The sequence below is a fragment of the Diadema antillarum genome, unplaced genomic scaffold, assembly GCF_040938485.1.
Source record: "Diadema antillarum isolate AM-2024a unplaced genomic scaffold, OU_Dant_1.0 seq00000491_RagTag, whole genome shotgun sequence".
Lineage (NCBI taxonomy): Eukaryota > Metazoa > Echinodermata > Echinoidea > Diadematoida > Diadematidae > Diadema > Diadema antillarum.
The window spans coordinates 669,885-686,074 of NW_027271452.1; the positions used below are offsets into that span (position 1 = coordinate 669,885).

Sequence of the window (16,190 nt, forward strand, 5' to 3'; positions counted from 1 at the left end):
CTTGACCTTTAACTTCATGACCCCCAAATCCATTTGTTACTTTCTTATATTTCATTAAATATGCATCCTGTGAGTTTGGTGAAAATCTGACCATCCGTTCTTGATTAAAAGGGGACATTATATGTCTTATCATGACCCCTATTATATCCTACGACCCTTGACCTTTGACTTCATGTCCCCAGAACATATGGTTTCTTTCTTGCCTCCTTATAACAAACACCCTGCAAAGTTTGTGAAAATTAGTTCCTCTGTTCTCGCGGTTGTCTTGTACATTATACAGACAAACAAGCAGACAGACAGACAAACATACGGAATCGAAAACATAACATCCACATGGGCATGAGGTAACAAAATGATATACCACTGTGTATATCGTTTCCAACGCGTTCCACTGATACTATGACCAGGATTGTGCGACATTTTATTGGCAAGGGAATCATTGTTATTATATTGTTTTCTTTATTATAAAGGTTCTTCAAAGTAATGTAAAACAAAAATGATATCACGCACTGAGCTAGACTATTCTATAAAGTTGAACATGTGGATTTCTTGCAGGCATTGCTATTTCTGTCACCGATTAATCTTTAATTTCACTAGCATAATAATCTCGAAATTTATATCTTGCCGATGAAATTAATTGTTCTCATGCGCTTACCAAAAAAAAGTCTTCTCATATCATAATCATATTCAGTGTATGCCGCTTTGGACGCGATTTCCACACAGTGGCTTATATAAGGTCAATATACTTACAGCACTCTGTCACACGCTATCAGTGAAGGAAAAAAAATTGATTGATAAAACGCCATTTTATTTTCAACTTAATGTTAAAATGAGGTCACATGACGCTATGTATATAGATAGCCATAACCTCCTATAGGCAAATTTTATACTATTTCTCAGTTTTATTTCGATCATACGAGCTGTATATATAGTGGATTTAGAGGAATCCAATTATGAAACAATTCTCAACATGTACTTTATAGGCTTATTATTAAGAGTACAATTTGACTGTCATTATATAGTTGAAACATTTGTTTTTGTCATGAGGGATGGGAAGTTGTGTTTTTCTTTAAAAGATTTCATTCACATTTTGTTTAATGTACTTTTACTGATAGGAGATATCTATGCTCGGTGGCGGACCTATATGTCTATTTCATATACATCTTTCTCTCTCTCTCTCTCTACATATCAAACATATATATATATATATATATATATATATATATACGTCTGTGTGTGTGTAGTGTGTGTGTTTGTGTGTGTGTGTGTGTGTCTGTGTGTGTGTGTGTATTTTCACATTTCTACATTTTGTTTACGTGAACAATTAAGTAGTATGATTCAAGTATACTCCACATTCGGAGATGCCATGTTTTGTCATTTCGTAAATTTAAACATTCAAGTGGAATATATTACATCAACGGATGAAATCAAAATAAAACGAACATTGGAAAGTAAATGTGTGTGTGTGGGGGGGGGGGGGGGGGAGGGGGTGCCTAAATAGTGGACTTTATACATCGTACACATTGAACTACATTTTGTATGTATGAAGGATTCCAGCCAGTTTCCTGCCAATTTTCCCCGTCTACCCTCCGACGTAACGTTATGCCCCTATTGTCAGTGTTTTGTGGGGAAAAATGAAATGTTATCATGTCCATTGCATTTCCCCTGATTTACCTAGTCGCGTCAACCTCCCTTTCTGTCTAAATAAATTAGCTCGCCGTGGCTTGAGACTTGACGAGATAATGAAAAATCGTTGGTCTTAATTGGAATTGGAGAAAACATGCACAAAATTTCATACATCAGAAGCAACGTCGCTTCCGAAAAAGAAAATGTAAAAAGAAAAGAAAAACTGTTCGGGCCTAAAGCAGTGGAAATAAAATATTCTTCGACGTGCCTAATGTGACTTGTCAACTTTTGTGTGAGTGATTTGACTGATATCGTTATGACGGCATGTCAGGGCTGCTAGTATCTGTTTTGATTAGACATTATGACTGAACATGAACATAAATCCACATGTACTATTGTAAACGATTAAGATGGGAACCGTGACTTTGGAAAGAGGCGACTGTAGAATCATAAACACATTCCAGCTACGAGTGTTGCGTAGTACAGTATACGTACTGTACACTGTACTCCTCAGTCGACTTGCGGGCGACGCTATTATACGACCTATTGTGAATGCGCAATATTGTACCGTACACTAGCATTGTCGCGAAGCGAATTCGTGACTCTCTCGCTATCTCGCCGCCCGCATAATTACATGTCCATTGGAGGCCGAGGGAGGCCAGCTAAACGAGCGTCTATTGTGTGGCGACCACCAATAGAATGTCTGAATATTCAACAGGGTCCTGTGTGAAAGCATGCGTGAGCACCTATTGTCACAAGCGAACTCCATAACCACGCAAGCACACCCTAGCTTTTTAGTGACAATTCGGGGGTAGGGATTGTCTCTCCCGCAGAGCAAGAGCGTATGAAAAAGCTAAATCGGAGTAGCTGCTGGCTTCGTGGAAGCTGTACTGTACAAGTGAACTACGCGAGTGGACTCCGGCGCTTGCTCTGTATTGATATTGCAGCAGTTCCACTGAAGCTGAACGACGTGTTTCGCAGGAAGGTTCGGCTCTGCGGCCGCCATACTAATGGTAAGCCTCGAGTATGTGTGAATGTGGCATATGACCTTCGATGTAATTTCGGTTTTTATCTCAGTCTGTCCAGAATATAGCCGATCTTAGACCTGATAAGACATCTCTGTGTCATTTCAGTGCTGCTATAACCCGATTTTTTAACTTCCGTGTAATTGTGAAACATGACGATGTGAATGAAGGGTGTGTGCTGCTTTAACTCTTCGACGCTTGTGATGACGAACACTCACATTCACATGTGTCGAAAATTATCGCATGGTAATCTTCTGTAACACCTCTACTCTACGTTCCTTTATTATGATGAGAAATTGAAGACAACGTAATCAGTTCCATAAATGAATCCATGTTCCGTTGATGCCAGGTGTTGCCCCCATTACAATTTGTTCCTTCCGCGATCGCAATTGGGTGAAAACTGAGCAGTTAGTATGGCTGTGCGAATGTCTCCAACGAGGAGGGTAGAGTAAAGCGCTGGTTCAAGCCTGCTACACAAGAACTTTGCCCGCTAATCTACGCCTCAGTAAATTCGTCGTCAACATAGCCGTAGACTCGCACGTAAATCGTTCACCTGTGGCAACATGCGCACGTTGTAAGTAAAGGCAGTGTGGCTTCCATAAACTTGAACCGGCGGCCTCTTACGGAGATGAGTAACTTCAAGGAATTTTTGGGTGGCAAGACGAAGCGTATGCCATTTCTTAACCCGATAAATGTACATTGGCTCTGGCACATGCACAGGGCAGGGGTGCTTCCCCTTACACACGTCACAATTGATGCAGGGAAAAGAAACGACGCGTCTTCAGGAATACTCAGTATGCGCGTTTTATATAAAGGCAAGATTGCGTATGAAATATGAAGATAGATTTTGCTCTTTGTATACATGCAAAACTGTTACTGTGTCTATCAACCCGTTACTTCAGGTGAACGCATTATTAATATTTGACACTGAATGAGAGCATGCGTTTTCTCAAGCCAAAATCCATTTCTATACAAATAAGTGTCGTGTTTTGCAACATGAATTATTTAATGTAAAGTAGATCCTATTAAAAACTTCAGGTGTTTTACCAGCGTGAGAGTATAACAGCTGTATGCCACCTTCCCCAAATATTCTCTGAATTGATTCCAGGTTATTGTAAAGATCAAGTCCGAGCAAGAGAGCTGAAAAACACCGTGAATTTACTGGGTCATTGTCAAAACAGCCAGAAGACATAACAGACACTCAAGAAGCTACGCCTTTTTTGTGAGTCAAAACTGGCAGGGCAGTGTGAGAAACAACCATGATTGAAGAGGCACAAATAGTACACCAAGACACAACGTTACATGTATCACCAGGGGACAGTGATGACATGCCAAAGGTGAAAAGGAGAAGATCTTCAGGTAAGTTTATAAATCTTGCTTGGGTACATGTGTTGTGTTGTAATTTTCAGTAATGTATCATCATGTTCTAAACGTCTTTCATGTCTTAATCTCAATGTATGGCTATTACTCATATCCATGATACCACTGCCATGTGAAACTTGTGCTCTAGAGAAAATGGGTGCTGAGTTAGGGCATGTCCTGTGTCTTATTTGATAGCAATGTGGCTGTATTGTTTGTATGTTTGTTTGCTCTGAACAGAACGTGACATAATTATTATGTAGCTGCCAGATCCTAGTCACCTGGCTTCAGAAAGTGTGTCAAAGTGTTGCCACTACATTGTGTTCTGATAGAATATCAGAAACCTGCAAGAAAAACAAAACAAAACATCGAGAGCAGTTCTTTTTTATTGCAAACAGTATGCTGAATAACCTGATATGTCATTGTCAGCAATTCATTTCATTTAGTCAATATCTGATCCTGAAATTGTTGATTATATGTTGTGTTTGTTTTTCAAGTCTAACTTGGTTTCCCTTGCCTCAGTCAATGCTAAAGGGTATCAGAAATCAACACCAAAATGTACATGTCATGTACACCTTTGTTTAGATAGTTCATGGGCTAAATAGATCTCTAGAATTCTACGAGAATTGATTCCCCTGTGTATACAAGTATATTTCCTTTTAAAACATAATGAAGACAGAAATAAAGGATATTGTCAGGTCTCCGTAATATTGCGACACTCACATAAGTATAAAGGCATCACTGACTTTGTACAATGTAGGCCTACTCATTTCTCTAGAAGATCATGTGTACAAAGTAAGAAGACACGGTGCGATGGATGCTTGTGATCGTCACAAAAAGTCTTCATTCAACAAAACTTTCCACACAACTTAAGATCCACTTCAAGTTCTCGTATAGGAAGTGAGTTTAGATTCATTTTCCTTTCAAACCAGCTGTAACTTCCATAGACGTCCTGGTTACAGTGTACAGGGGTTGGTCGTTGCGTCGATACTGGGCTTCCCAATTAGCGTTTCCTTTGTCTATCAAGGATGTTCTTTGCTCGTTGGGTCCAGGATACCTGAGAGTTGTGCCTAATCCCTTTAACACTTTTGCGGATTAAAGAAACAAAGGAACCCCTAACTGAGGAGTCTGTGCACGTCCACCGACCACAGAGTGCAGTTCGTACTAGGATTGATAGCAAGTTATAATGCGATAGAAAAAACAACGCGCGTAAAAAAACTGTAGTCAGCCCCGGCTCGTAAAAGTTTCAATGGTTTAATCTTAGTCAATTTAGCTGAGTAGAAAGTCAGTGTTGCAAATGTTGTTGTTGTAGTTGTTGTTTTTTTTTTTGGGTGGGGGGGGGGGGAGGGGGAGGGGGCTGTCCTCCGTAATATCAGGAACAAAAGGAAGTGAATAATTGCTAAGTTTCTATAAGTGGGATAATCTATAAACGCAAAGATGCAGACACGACATTATCTCGCTCGTAGTAGCGATACGATGTATTCAGTGTTGATGACGAGTAATGTTTTTGTTGTTTATATCATGGTGTCCCTTTTGCCATCTGCTCCTATTTTCCGCCGAGTACTGTATGTGTGTATTTTCCGGACTTGACCAATCCCACAGTATTGAAATCGGGAGCGCAATGACACGAATAGTATTTAGTAAAGCCTATTTGATGGCAGATTTCAAGGTCGAAGGAACGTGTGCATGTAAACCTCAGTATATATGTACTGGAAAGACCAGGAGAGACGATACCGTTTCGATGATGGCGTACTCGTGAGCCTCGCCAACTTCACATTTCAGGAGCTTACGACAGATTAAGGCCACCGAGAGTTCTTCTTTCAGACGCGAAGCTGGTAGTCATGGTAACAAGTGCCCATCCCCCCCCCCCCCATGATATGACAACTATTAACTTGAGATACAATTACCCTATGATCTTTGTTCTGTGACCGCGAAAAAAAACACTTTTATTACTTTTATTTAACATTTGTACATGGCACATTTCTTCATAACGTCAATCCTGTTGCTAATGTTAGAGAGCAAGCAAGTCTACTTTCGTCACACTCAAACACACACAGCAATACACGCAACGATTATGACCCTCCGTTCACATTGTGGCTGAGCAATGGAAAGAGAAGTCTGTACAGGTAGGATTTAGGTGACCTGATTTTATCGTTGCGGATGGCTGAAATGAAGCTGTCACGACGATGATAGGGTCGTCATATGCTTTCATGCTACCCAAGAGCTACTCGATGTATTGATTGTTCCACAGAACCCATATGGGTAATCGTCCGATGCACACACAGTTTGCGAGTTTGAAATTTTGTCACAAACCCATGACCCTGTTTTCAAAAGTAACAAGACCTCAGTAACTAAGAATTTGCTGAAGTACTTGGATAATTATGCTAACATATCAAAATTATTTACGTGTATAGCTTTATGTTCTTTAAAGGTTATTTATTACAAAATATTGACAGATCCTGACACATAAAACTGGAACTTTCTAAAATAGTGAAGAAAGCCGAATCGGAAGAGGAGAACGAATGGAGTAACAAGCTTGAAATCGGGCAATGCATGCCAATTTACTTTCGTCACATATAAAACCCAATAATATTAATGGACAGCAGACAAAAGTATTCCAGTAAAAGTACCATCTAGGCCCTATTATTATAATACATAAGATGTACAAGTATTACGTTTATCTCCCCATCGTGTCACTGAAATAAATTGTGCAAGTCTTAATCGTCATGCTTGTAAAGCGTACAGATAATGATAGGTTTAGGCTTTTTGTGGACATGTATCACTATCATATTCAGTTTAACATTGTCATGCCACTTCGCAGTGGAGGGTAAATGTTTTGGTGAGTCCATTCCCTTTAAAGGACAAGTTCACCTTCATAAACATAAGGATTGAGAGAATGCAACAATATTAGTAGAACACATCAGTGAAAATTTGAGGAAAATTGGACAATCGATGCAAAAGTTATGAATTTTTAAAATTTTTGTGTCGGAACCGCTGGATGAGGAGACTACTACAGCTTGTGAGTCATATGCGTACAACAGTATAAAGAAAATGTAAAGAAAATTCAACATATTTTCACTTTTTCGTATAATAAAAGAGCACTTGACTTGCCTCTTTCTAAAGGCACGGGGAATAATATTACCCATAACATATGTCGGTAACGAGTCAGGGGAATGTGTACTTTTTTCAAAAGATGAAATTTTGTGAAATTCTCTTTATATTTTCCTTATATTGTTGTACGCATGTGACATCTAAGTTATTCATACACTGCAGTAGTCTTCTCATCCAGCGGTTACTGCACAAAAACTTCAAAAATGCATAACTTTTGAACGGATTGTCCGATTTTCCTCAAACTTTCAATGATGTGTTCTAATATTGCTACATTCTCTCAATCCTTATGTTTATGAAGGTGAACTTGTCCTTTAAGTATTAGAATGCTTGAACACAAAACGGGGTGATTTGGGGATTTGGACTTGGTTTTTTCTTTGAATTTGCTATCTTGGCATAAACCCAATTTGGAAAAACTGATAGGTATTTTACCTTGTGCGACAAATATAACAAAGGATACCTAGTCATACGTGACTGCTAACATGGACGCAAAGCAAAGATTATTGTTCTCGATGAATGGTATTAGTCGAATCATCACATCATCACGCAACTACTGTATCAATGAGTGGAGGGAAACATAAAGCAAGAAACGACTCCGCTGAGACTAAAAAGAGCGTCACATTTCTCTGCCATACAATATGAAAGAATGGGGGCTGTTGGGAATTTTGCTATTTTTGTTTTCTTTGCTTATTTTTTAGGACAGGACATGTCAGTGATAGAATGGGATGTTGTATGATGTCAGTAATCCATTAGACTGCACTTTTCTTTTAGACGCTTTATGCAGATGTGGGGTTGGTTTGGTGGGCCACAAACTTGGCCACTCTCCATCAGCGGCTGTGACGAGTGTACGGGTTCTCCATGGTGGCTTTAGGACTGAGTTGCCGATTATTGTTTGCGGGAATAGCAAAATGGTGTGCCTGTGTATATAAGTATCCCTCCTGCAGAAGCTGTTCTTATAAAAGAATATGCAGAAACCCCCGTTTTCCATGATTACCCATCACTTCGATGTACAGGTTAGCCTGGAATGGAAATACGCCATTAAAACCGTACCTCTGAATAAGTGAAGAGACGGACTGTTAAAGAAGAGGAGGAGAAAAGAGCCATTGGAACTGAGCAAACAAATCCATTCATGGACGGGCGTAGTGAATTTGTAGATATTGAACCTCAGCGGTCCTCTTTTAACAACCCAAAATCCATTTCATTGCTTGGCTGGAAGCTAGTAAACCGTGATAATCACCCGTCCTCTATTCTTCGTCTTTTGCGGCATCTAACCTTACCTTCAGCCTCTCGGAACAATTTTCTCAACTTTGCCAGCGTGGAGCTCGGAGAGAGAGAGAGAGAGAGAGAAAGATCAGGAAATTTACTACTAATTCTCAAACAGTGAAATCAACGGGTACATTAAAGTATATAATTTTGGCGTTTGATAATACACAATATATACATATATTTTTTCTCTCTTTTATAAGAGGGAAGGTGTTAGGAATATATTCCTATATATTATTGATATATATATATATATATATATATATATATATAGGGGAACAGTTTAAAATGTGACGAGATTATCAAATTGTTCTGTTGTAGAAATTGCGAGTTACCTATGAATGCTAAACTATGATTTCAAACCTTGTGCAACACGAGTGGTGTGTAATCATGGTAATCAGTACAATGTCAGTAAATTTTGTAGTCTCCTGTGTTATAAGATATACATTAATAATAGGGTGTTGTATTAAAATTAATCAGGTTTTAGGTTTATTTCTTTATCTCCTTGATATTCTGGCATCAAATCACAGGAGATTTATTTGTTTTGTATTTCAGTAGACTCTTGTTAATTGTCACGGCACGACATGTCTGTATGTGATTTATAAGACAAGGCAGTGATAATGACAGTGTGCTCGCGAACAGGTATACTCCAACAGAATATTTGCAAACGCATTTATAATGATTAAAGGGATAGTACAGTATTGGTGGAGATGAGAATTTGGCTTTTAACTTTTTGCGAGATACCAAGAAAACGCTTATGATATAGTACAGAGCATACCATTTTAAGAGGAATTCAAAGTTTATTTGATGAAAATCGGGTTTGGAATGAATGAACCATCCAAAAACAAAGTAAAACAAAGCGATCGTAATAAAGTGTGGGTCCCACACTTTATTGGAATCGCTCTTTTTTGGATATCTCAGCCATTTCAAAACCAATTTTCATCAAATAAACTTTGAATTCCTCATAAAATTACATGCTCTTTCATATTTCATAAGAGGTTTCTCATTATCTCACCAAAAAATGTTAGAAACCTGAAATTATGTCTCAACCAAAACTGTACGATCCCTTTAATTCATATACAACTCTACCAAGTCTATTCATCCGACGTCAAACCTTGTCGGGGGTTCTATACTCTATTGCAGGTCTAAAGAGCAACACGGTAAATTGCAATGTGTGCAGTCTTCGTGTGGAAATAAAGGAAGTGTGTTATCATCATACATAAAATTATTATATTTTTTTACTTGGTCCTTCTGAACCGAGGAGATCTCGGTGCTGGTTAGTAAACATTTTTGTATTAAAAACCAAGGATTGTGTGCAGTGTTCTGAGGAGAAGATAGACTATGAAGAAGGCCGAAACTCCTTACCACATTCAATATGTCGTGGATGTAAGATGTTAAATTTGGGGATTTCCGAAGAGACCAGTCAATATTTCGATGGAAGCGGCTGGAATAGTGAGACTATGTATCCCTGAGCTGCCACCAAGGTATTTCACATCAACAACCTTTGCTTTCATTCCTTTCAATCCGTTTCACTCCGCTTTTCAGGCAGCTAGATCACAGCGAGACACATGATTTATCATCCGCTAGACCGTATCGCCTGTTTTCTATTCTCTTCCTTCTTTTCCCTCCACATGGAGAAATCCACAATTCAAATAGAAGTGCCGTGAACTGTTAATGTTTATTTTTAAATGTTGTTGTTTGGAGCCAAAATGAGTATATACCCGCCTAACCGGCCAACAAGATGAGATATTCTGGTCATAGCATTATAGATGAAATAACCTATATATATATATATATATATATATATATATGTAATTATGTATAAAGTGTTTATACCCGAAGCCCTTGGATGTGAATGAGAAACAGGCGAGTGAATCCTGAATGAAGAGCACAATCGGTCATGTGCAATCCATTAATCCCGTTATTGTTCTTTCCATTATAGGCCCCTACGGTTCCTCCATATCGCTGTGCAATCATGATTCCACATCGGGTTCAAGTATGTTTTATTCTGGTGGAATATACCATGAAAGCAAAGAAACTGACACATTCGCATCGAATTTGTGCAATGTTGCAGCAACGTATTGTAACAAGGGTAGGGCCTATACTATAGGTGAGTTGTGGTTGCTCAATTATCAAATACCCCCCTCCCCCATACACACACACACACACACACACACACACACACACACACAATCATTGTATGATACCTGTGTTCAACCCCTGGGGAGACTTGTGAAATGACATCACGATATCTTTATTTATTATTATTTTCGCGAGGGTTTAATTTTCGCGAATTTCGCGAATGCACTGTGACAGTCGTTCGCGAATTTAACAACACACGAAAATGTTTCCATGCGCTATAGGGTAATACGATATTGTACTACATGTACATTTAGATTAGCGTTGGCGTCTATTCGCGAAAACAACATCTCGCGAAAATGTCTATGACCTCATTCGCGAAAATATCTGTACGCGAAAGTAAGTAACAGCTTATACAGAGTAGCTTTGCCTCAATGGCTGCGGGCAATATACATTGTATCTCTTTTCAGTCAATACACGTAATTAATCTCGAGTACTCATTCAGTAGCTTTCATATTTAATGTCCGTAATGAAACTTATTCTGCTTTTCCTATTTGATTTTATTAATTCAAAGTCCACTTGAATAGTTCTTATAGGGCAGGATTGCAGTGACAGGATTGCGCAGATTGGCCAATAGTATTTTGTAACCTGGAATGCCGCACAATTGTTGTCATTCTTGTATTTGTAGAAGGTCAGGTAAACCATTTTGAATAAACAAACCCTCACAAAAATTTGGAACCCTATCCTGTAAAATGATGTGAAATCGCAACACTTTGCCTCGACTGAACCTCTCTACGCGCAGCTTCAAGCAAATGATAATATATGTGAAACAACACCATAAAGACGAATTAAAATGCCTTTTTCGGTCTTGTTTTTTTAAAGTCCGCATACATATGCGTATCCAGGCCTGCCACTAAACTTCAAAGCGTGACATCACACGTGCGTTATGTTGTCAGTTTTATTATCATAGGCGTTTATAAAGTACTTAGTCTGTAGGGAAAGTGAGCAAGTCCAATTATAGAAAATACTGAGTATATTATGATGCTGCCTTCAATATTGCTCTCACTGTATTTCTCCATTTGGCTAGAGAAGTCGAGAGTATTATTGATAAGCTGTTCAGATACAAAAGGGCATAGAACGCGACGCTCACAACACTGCCGATTTTTACAAGTAAATGTATAATAGTTAAGTTGTCAGCGAGCTCCAAGCTTCCCTATTGTATTCACTAAATCAATTTCCCTTGTCTCAATCATCACAATATTCAGTTCGAGGCCTGAGTCTCCAGTCACGATGAAAGTTATTGCATATTATTGTACCTGCATGTGCGTTCATTCAGATCGTCTATTTCGGTACTGATTCATACGTAAATAACTAAGTTTCAATGTTCATATTCTCTCTCTCTCTCTCTCTCTCTCTTTTCTAGTTGTTTTGTTTGTTCCTTATTTTTTGTAATGTCGAAGATTGCTGTAAACATCATACTTTTTGTTTGCTTCTTTTTTTTCTTATGCCTCCGCCCTGCATGAAGGGTGCCGGAAGCATCTTCTTTCGGGATGTCCGTCCGTCTGTCAATCCGTTCCCCATCTCGTTATCACTATGTAAGCAAAGCCGCAAAATAGATATTTCTTGGTATGAACTAGGCCCATGGATTTTTCGTGGTTTACATCATTGTACCAGGTATATTATGCTACATGATTCGTTCATGACTGTGCTGAATAATTTTGGCCAAAATCTGCTTAGGTCAAGTGGACTTTTTCCGCTATGATTTACCCCCCCCCCCCCCCCCCGACGTAACTTCGTCTTTATTGTGGCATACAATCTACTATAATGATGGAAAAATATGTAGGCACTATAATGATGATGGTAAATAAACTCGGACAAAGGTTATTGTACTTTTGCAAAACCGGTACAATTACCGTCTATAAGATTCCATTCCCATGGCAGCCATTATTGTTGCTCGTAATGTTAAGCAATGATTAATTTTGCATGAGCATGATTATAGTTCATGTGAAATGTAAAAGGTCATTGAATTCGGATATATGAATTTCATTCTCCAGTCGTAACTGGAGCTTGAATATTCATTGCTCGTGCTATCTGGCTATAGAAAGATATGATTTAATAAACAACACTTTTTTAAAATGGCATAGGTGAATGGCCATTGTCAGGATAAAGTTTAGGTTAATCCAGTAATGGTGTTATGCTGTGAAATGAATAGAAATAAATAGAAGAATATTAACTTTGGGTAGATAGGACTATACAGGGGTTAATCTTTTTTTTCGGTCAAAATCAATACGTTGGTGTGTAAAACTGTAAGTGAAGGGTCGTGTACTTACATGCAGCAGATAATTTAAGTTTATAGGGGTTGCGTGAGAAGCAAAGACTTCCCAGTCGACTGTGCGCGGCAGTCGCATTGATCCAGTTTTTGTTTAATATAAAATCAGATCAAGGTCAACATTTTTTTTTTTCGGCTATACTATTTTAAGCGGGAGTTATGAAGATGATTAATCTACATTGCGGGGAAACTTTAGTTTATTGTAATAACGTAGTTTGTACTAGCCATATCCTATAATACCATCATACATAATATCATGTCATATTTTGATAATCTATCTCTTAAGGTGTCATTATATTTGTTATGTCCAAAGTATAGAAATATAGGAGAGTGAATGCTGTTTAGGACGTATCCCAAACTCTTGCCCAAAGTTGTAGGCCTATGCCAAAGCTATAGTTGATAAAAGGGAAATAGAAATATATGTTTCAGTGAAAATCATTGCAGTGTGCGTGTTAATATAGATGTGTTTTTTTGTGTGTGTGGAATAGTTTGATTATTTTACATTTTTTATTTCTTTGATTGGTAGTGATGCGAAAGAAAGAAAATGGTATCTGAATTTCTATCACAGGTGTGCTGACCATTGCAGCAGCCTTGCATCCAAGAACGTAGACTGTCACCGCACAAGAGTATGATGGTCATTGAGAGCGGTTTATCTTTATTACAAGGTGGTATAATTTCAAATGTTAAAATCCCGCAAAATATCCTACCTTAAATTTGTATGCTGCGAGGGTCTATGGTGACACATTGCTCCTGCGACAATTCTTATATATGGCGTCGGTTTTATTTTCTCCAAGGACTTCTATTATGGTTAGGGTTAGGTTTGTGATAATACAGGGTTTTAGGTTTAGTTTGATGTGAGGATTGGGATTAGGGTTAGGGTTATGTTTGTGGGTAGAATTTATGTTTGGCTTATAGCGTGCAGATATTTCATCAAAGCAATTGTCGCGGGAGCAAATGTCATGGAACCGTGTATAATAGTCGATATTTGATAGAACGCTCCATTCACGTAAGAATAATTCAACCATACTGCACTCCAATTCATCGGAAAATCAAAGTCATGTACTTTTCTATAAGATGCTGGCTTGCGTTTTTTATAGCATAGATAATTCGCACGGTCAATAGGGGCCGCAAAGATGTTGATTTATATCGCGTTGCCACTGCTATAAAGCTCACATATAACAATGATGAAATCCGCGTAAGCTATAGGTCGAGAACAAAAGTGTTTTTAAAAAATTGTGTGGTGTTGTGGAAGCCTTTTAAAAAGTGAAGCGATCCGTGGATTTTTGCCAGCGACCAGCCTACGAGGAGAGAGGGAAAGAGGGGAAAATTGTATGATGGGACATGATAATACGGGGTCACGGATAGGATGTTTGTATCTCTATCTCAAGCTACCCAAAATCTCGCTTTAGCAATACCTCGAAAACATATTGATTTTCCATTTGTATTTCGTCATTCTGTTCTGCAGAACTTTTGTTTCCCATTCTTTAATTTGTTCAGGAATATTCAGTGCTCATTTTGTCGCCAAGCAGATTTTCATATAAACCAGAACATGGACTGCTGTCTCATTAAACACTGTTAGAAAAAAATCAACAAGGTTGTTTAAAATTTTAAACAACCACAAGTTAACCGGTGAATCGCTCAACTGTTGTTTAAAAATTAAACAACACGTAGTTGTTTAAACTTTTAACCCTTTGTTGTTTAAAAATTCTAAACAACTGTTGTTTAAAAGAAATTTAAACAACTGGGTTGTTTAAAAAAGTTGTTTAAAAATTTAAACAACTGTTGTTTAAAAGTAATTTTATACAACTGGGTTGTTTAAAAAAAGTTGTTTAAAAGTCTAAACAACTGTTGTTTAAATGTAATTTTATACAACTGAGTTGTTTAAAAAAAGTTGTTTAAAACTCTAAACAACTGTTGTTTAAAAGTCATTTTATACAACCGGGTTGTTTAAAAGTAATTTTATACAACTGGGTTGTTTAAAGCAAATATTAAATATTCATGTTTAGAATTTAAACAGTTCTTAATCCCATATTACTGTACAACTCACTTGTATATAAGCACAATAACACAAATGTTTATTTTTTTGGCCAATCATATATTTCAGCACATTTTCACTGTCTATATCACTGACAGCGTATCATTAGAAAACCTTCAATCGGTCAATCTGTCCATCGATGTGCAAACTTATTACAAATAACAAATTGAGCCAATGAAGAATTGTCTCATCCATTTCAGAATATACACAGAGTAACAATTCTTCTTATACAGTGAACCTTTGATAAGTCGAAGTTCTCGAGAACCGAGAAAAATGTGTCGACTCGCGCGGATTTAGTAAAAATATGCAGTTTGACTGCAGAGGAAAAATCACAAGCTTTTGTTATGCTTGAGTTAAGTGATTTCCCAGCTGAATTGACCTCGACTCATCTAAAGCTTAGTGTATTGTCAAATGTACATTTTGATTCCACTTACATACAAATGGGCGCTTAACGCCGTAAAAATCACATTTCACAATATTTCAACTAAACTGCAATGGCAAATTGAATTTGAAACATGCAATAATTAAAGAATTAATTATTATGCATAACATGGATGTGTTCAGCTTGAGATTATCTATACCTGTGCCACATTGAATATTTTGTTGCTTCATTTCTCATATTGTGTGGGTGCATGGGGACCATCAGTTGCCCTCAGATGGGTCCAAAAGGGCTAACTGAATGAACAGTACACAGAGAATGTAATTTTTCAGAATGCTTTTACAGTCCAATGCACACCTTACAGACACATTATCCAGTTTTATAGTGATCATACCCTGACAAGACAAGATAAATCTTGAATGAGTCTTGTTTCCTGGAATAATTATCTGATTTTCTTAGAACCGCTGACTTTGTTCTTGAAGTGTTTGTCACTATTACATGCGCTTGGAAATCTCATAAGCGAAGCATAAGGGAATGGCCCTCTAAGGATTTGCTTTTCTGTCCCAATACTGTACTTTGTTGCCCCACTAAGAAAATATTACTGAAGGTATTCTCTATCAAACTAGATCATTTTTAACAATGTTCAATTTGATGTAACAACATTTTGAATCATTTCAGTTGCAATGCTTTTGGGGAACATCTGCAATAGTAAGTCAGGGGTTATTAGATTATATTTCCTGACAGTACAATGATGACTGTAAATATACTGCAGATGGAGAAACCATTCACATTAAGAAGTAAGTTTTATCTCTTGTGAAAATTCTACTCCATACCTATATTCAGCATATCTGAACAGACCAAATAACAAATACAGTACATTGTAATTATAATGAAACTTACTCCTGTTTACTGGTGTAATTTGAGAAGTCATACCTGCTACTAACACATACAGGTGTTTTTTTTTTCATAACTGGGATGTGCCAAGTA

General features: G+C 37.7%; 1 protein-coding gene across 1 annotated transcript in view; it reads left to right on the top strand.

The window, feature by feature from the left end:
• Positions 1 to 3,772: 3,772 nt before the first annotated feature.
• The window catches only part of LOC139733796 (uncharacterized), a 33,962-nt gene continuing 21,544 nt past the window's right edge, over positions 3,773 to 16,190 (top strand). The window contains exon 1 of the mRNA XM_071644601.1: positions 3,773 to 4,010. Within this exon, the coding sequence (XP_071500702.1) occupies positions 3,911 to 4,010 (100 nt within the window). The 5' untranslated portion in view covers positions 3,773 to 3,910. The remainder of the gene's footprint in view (positions 4,011 to 16,190) is intronic.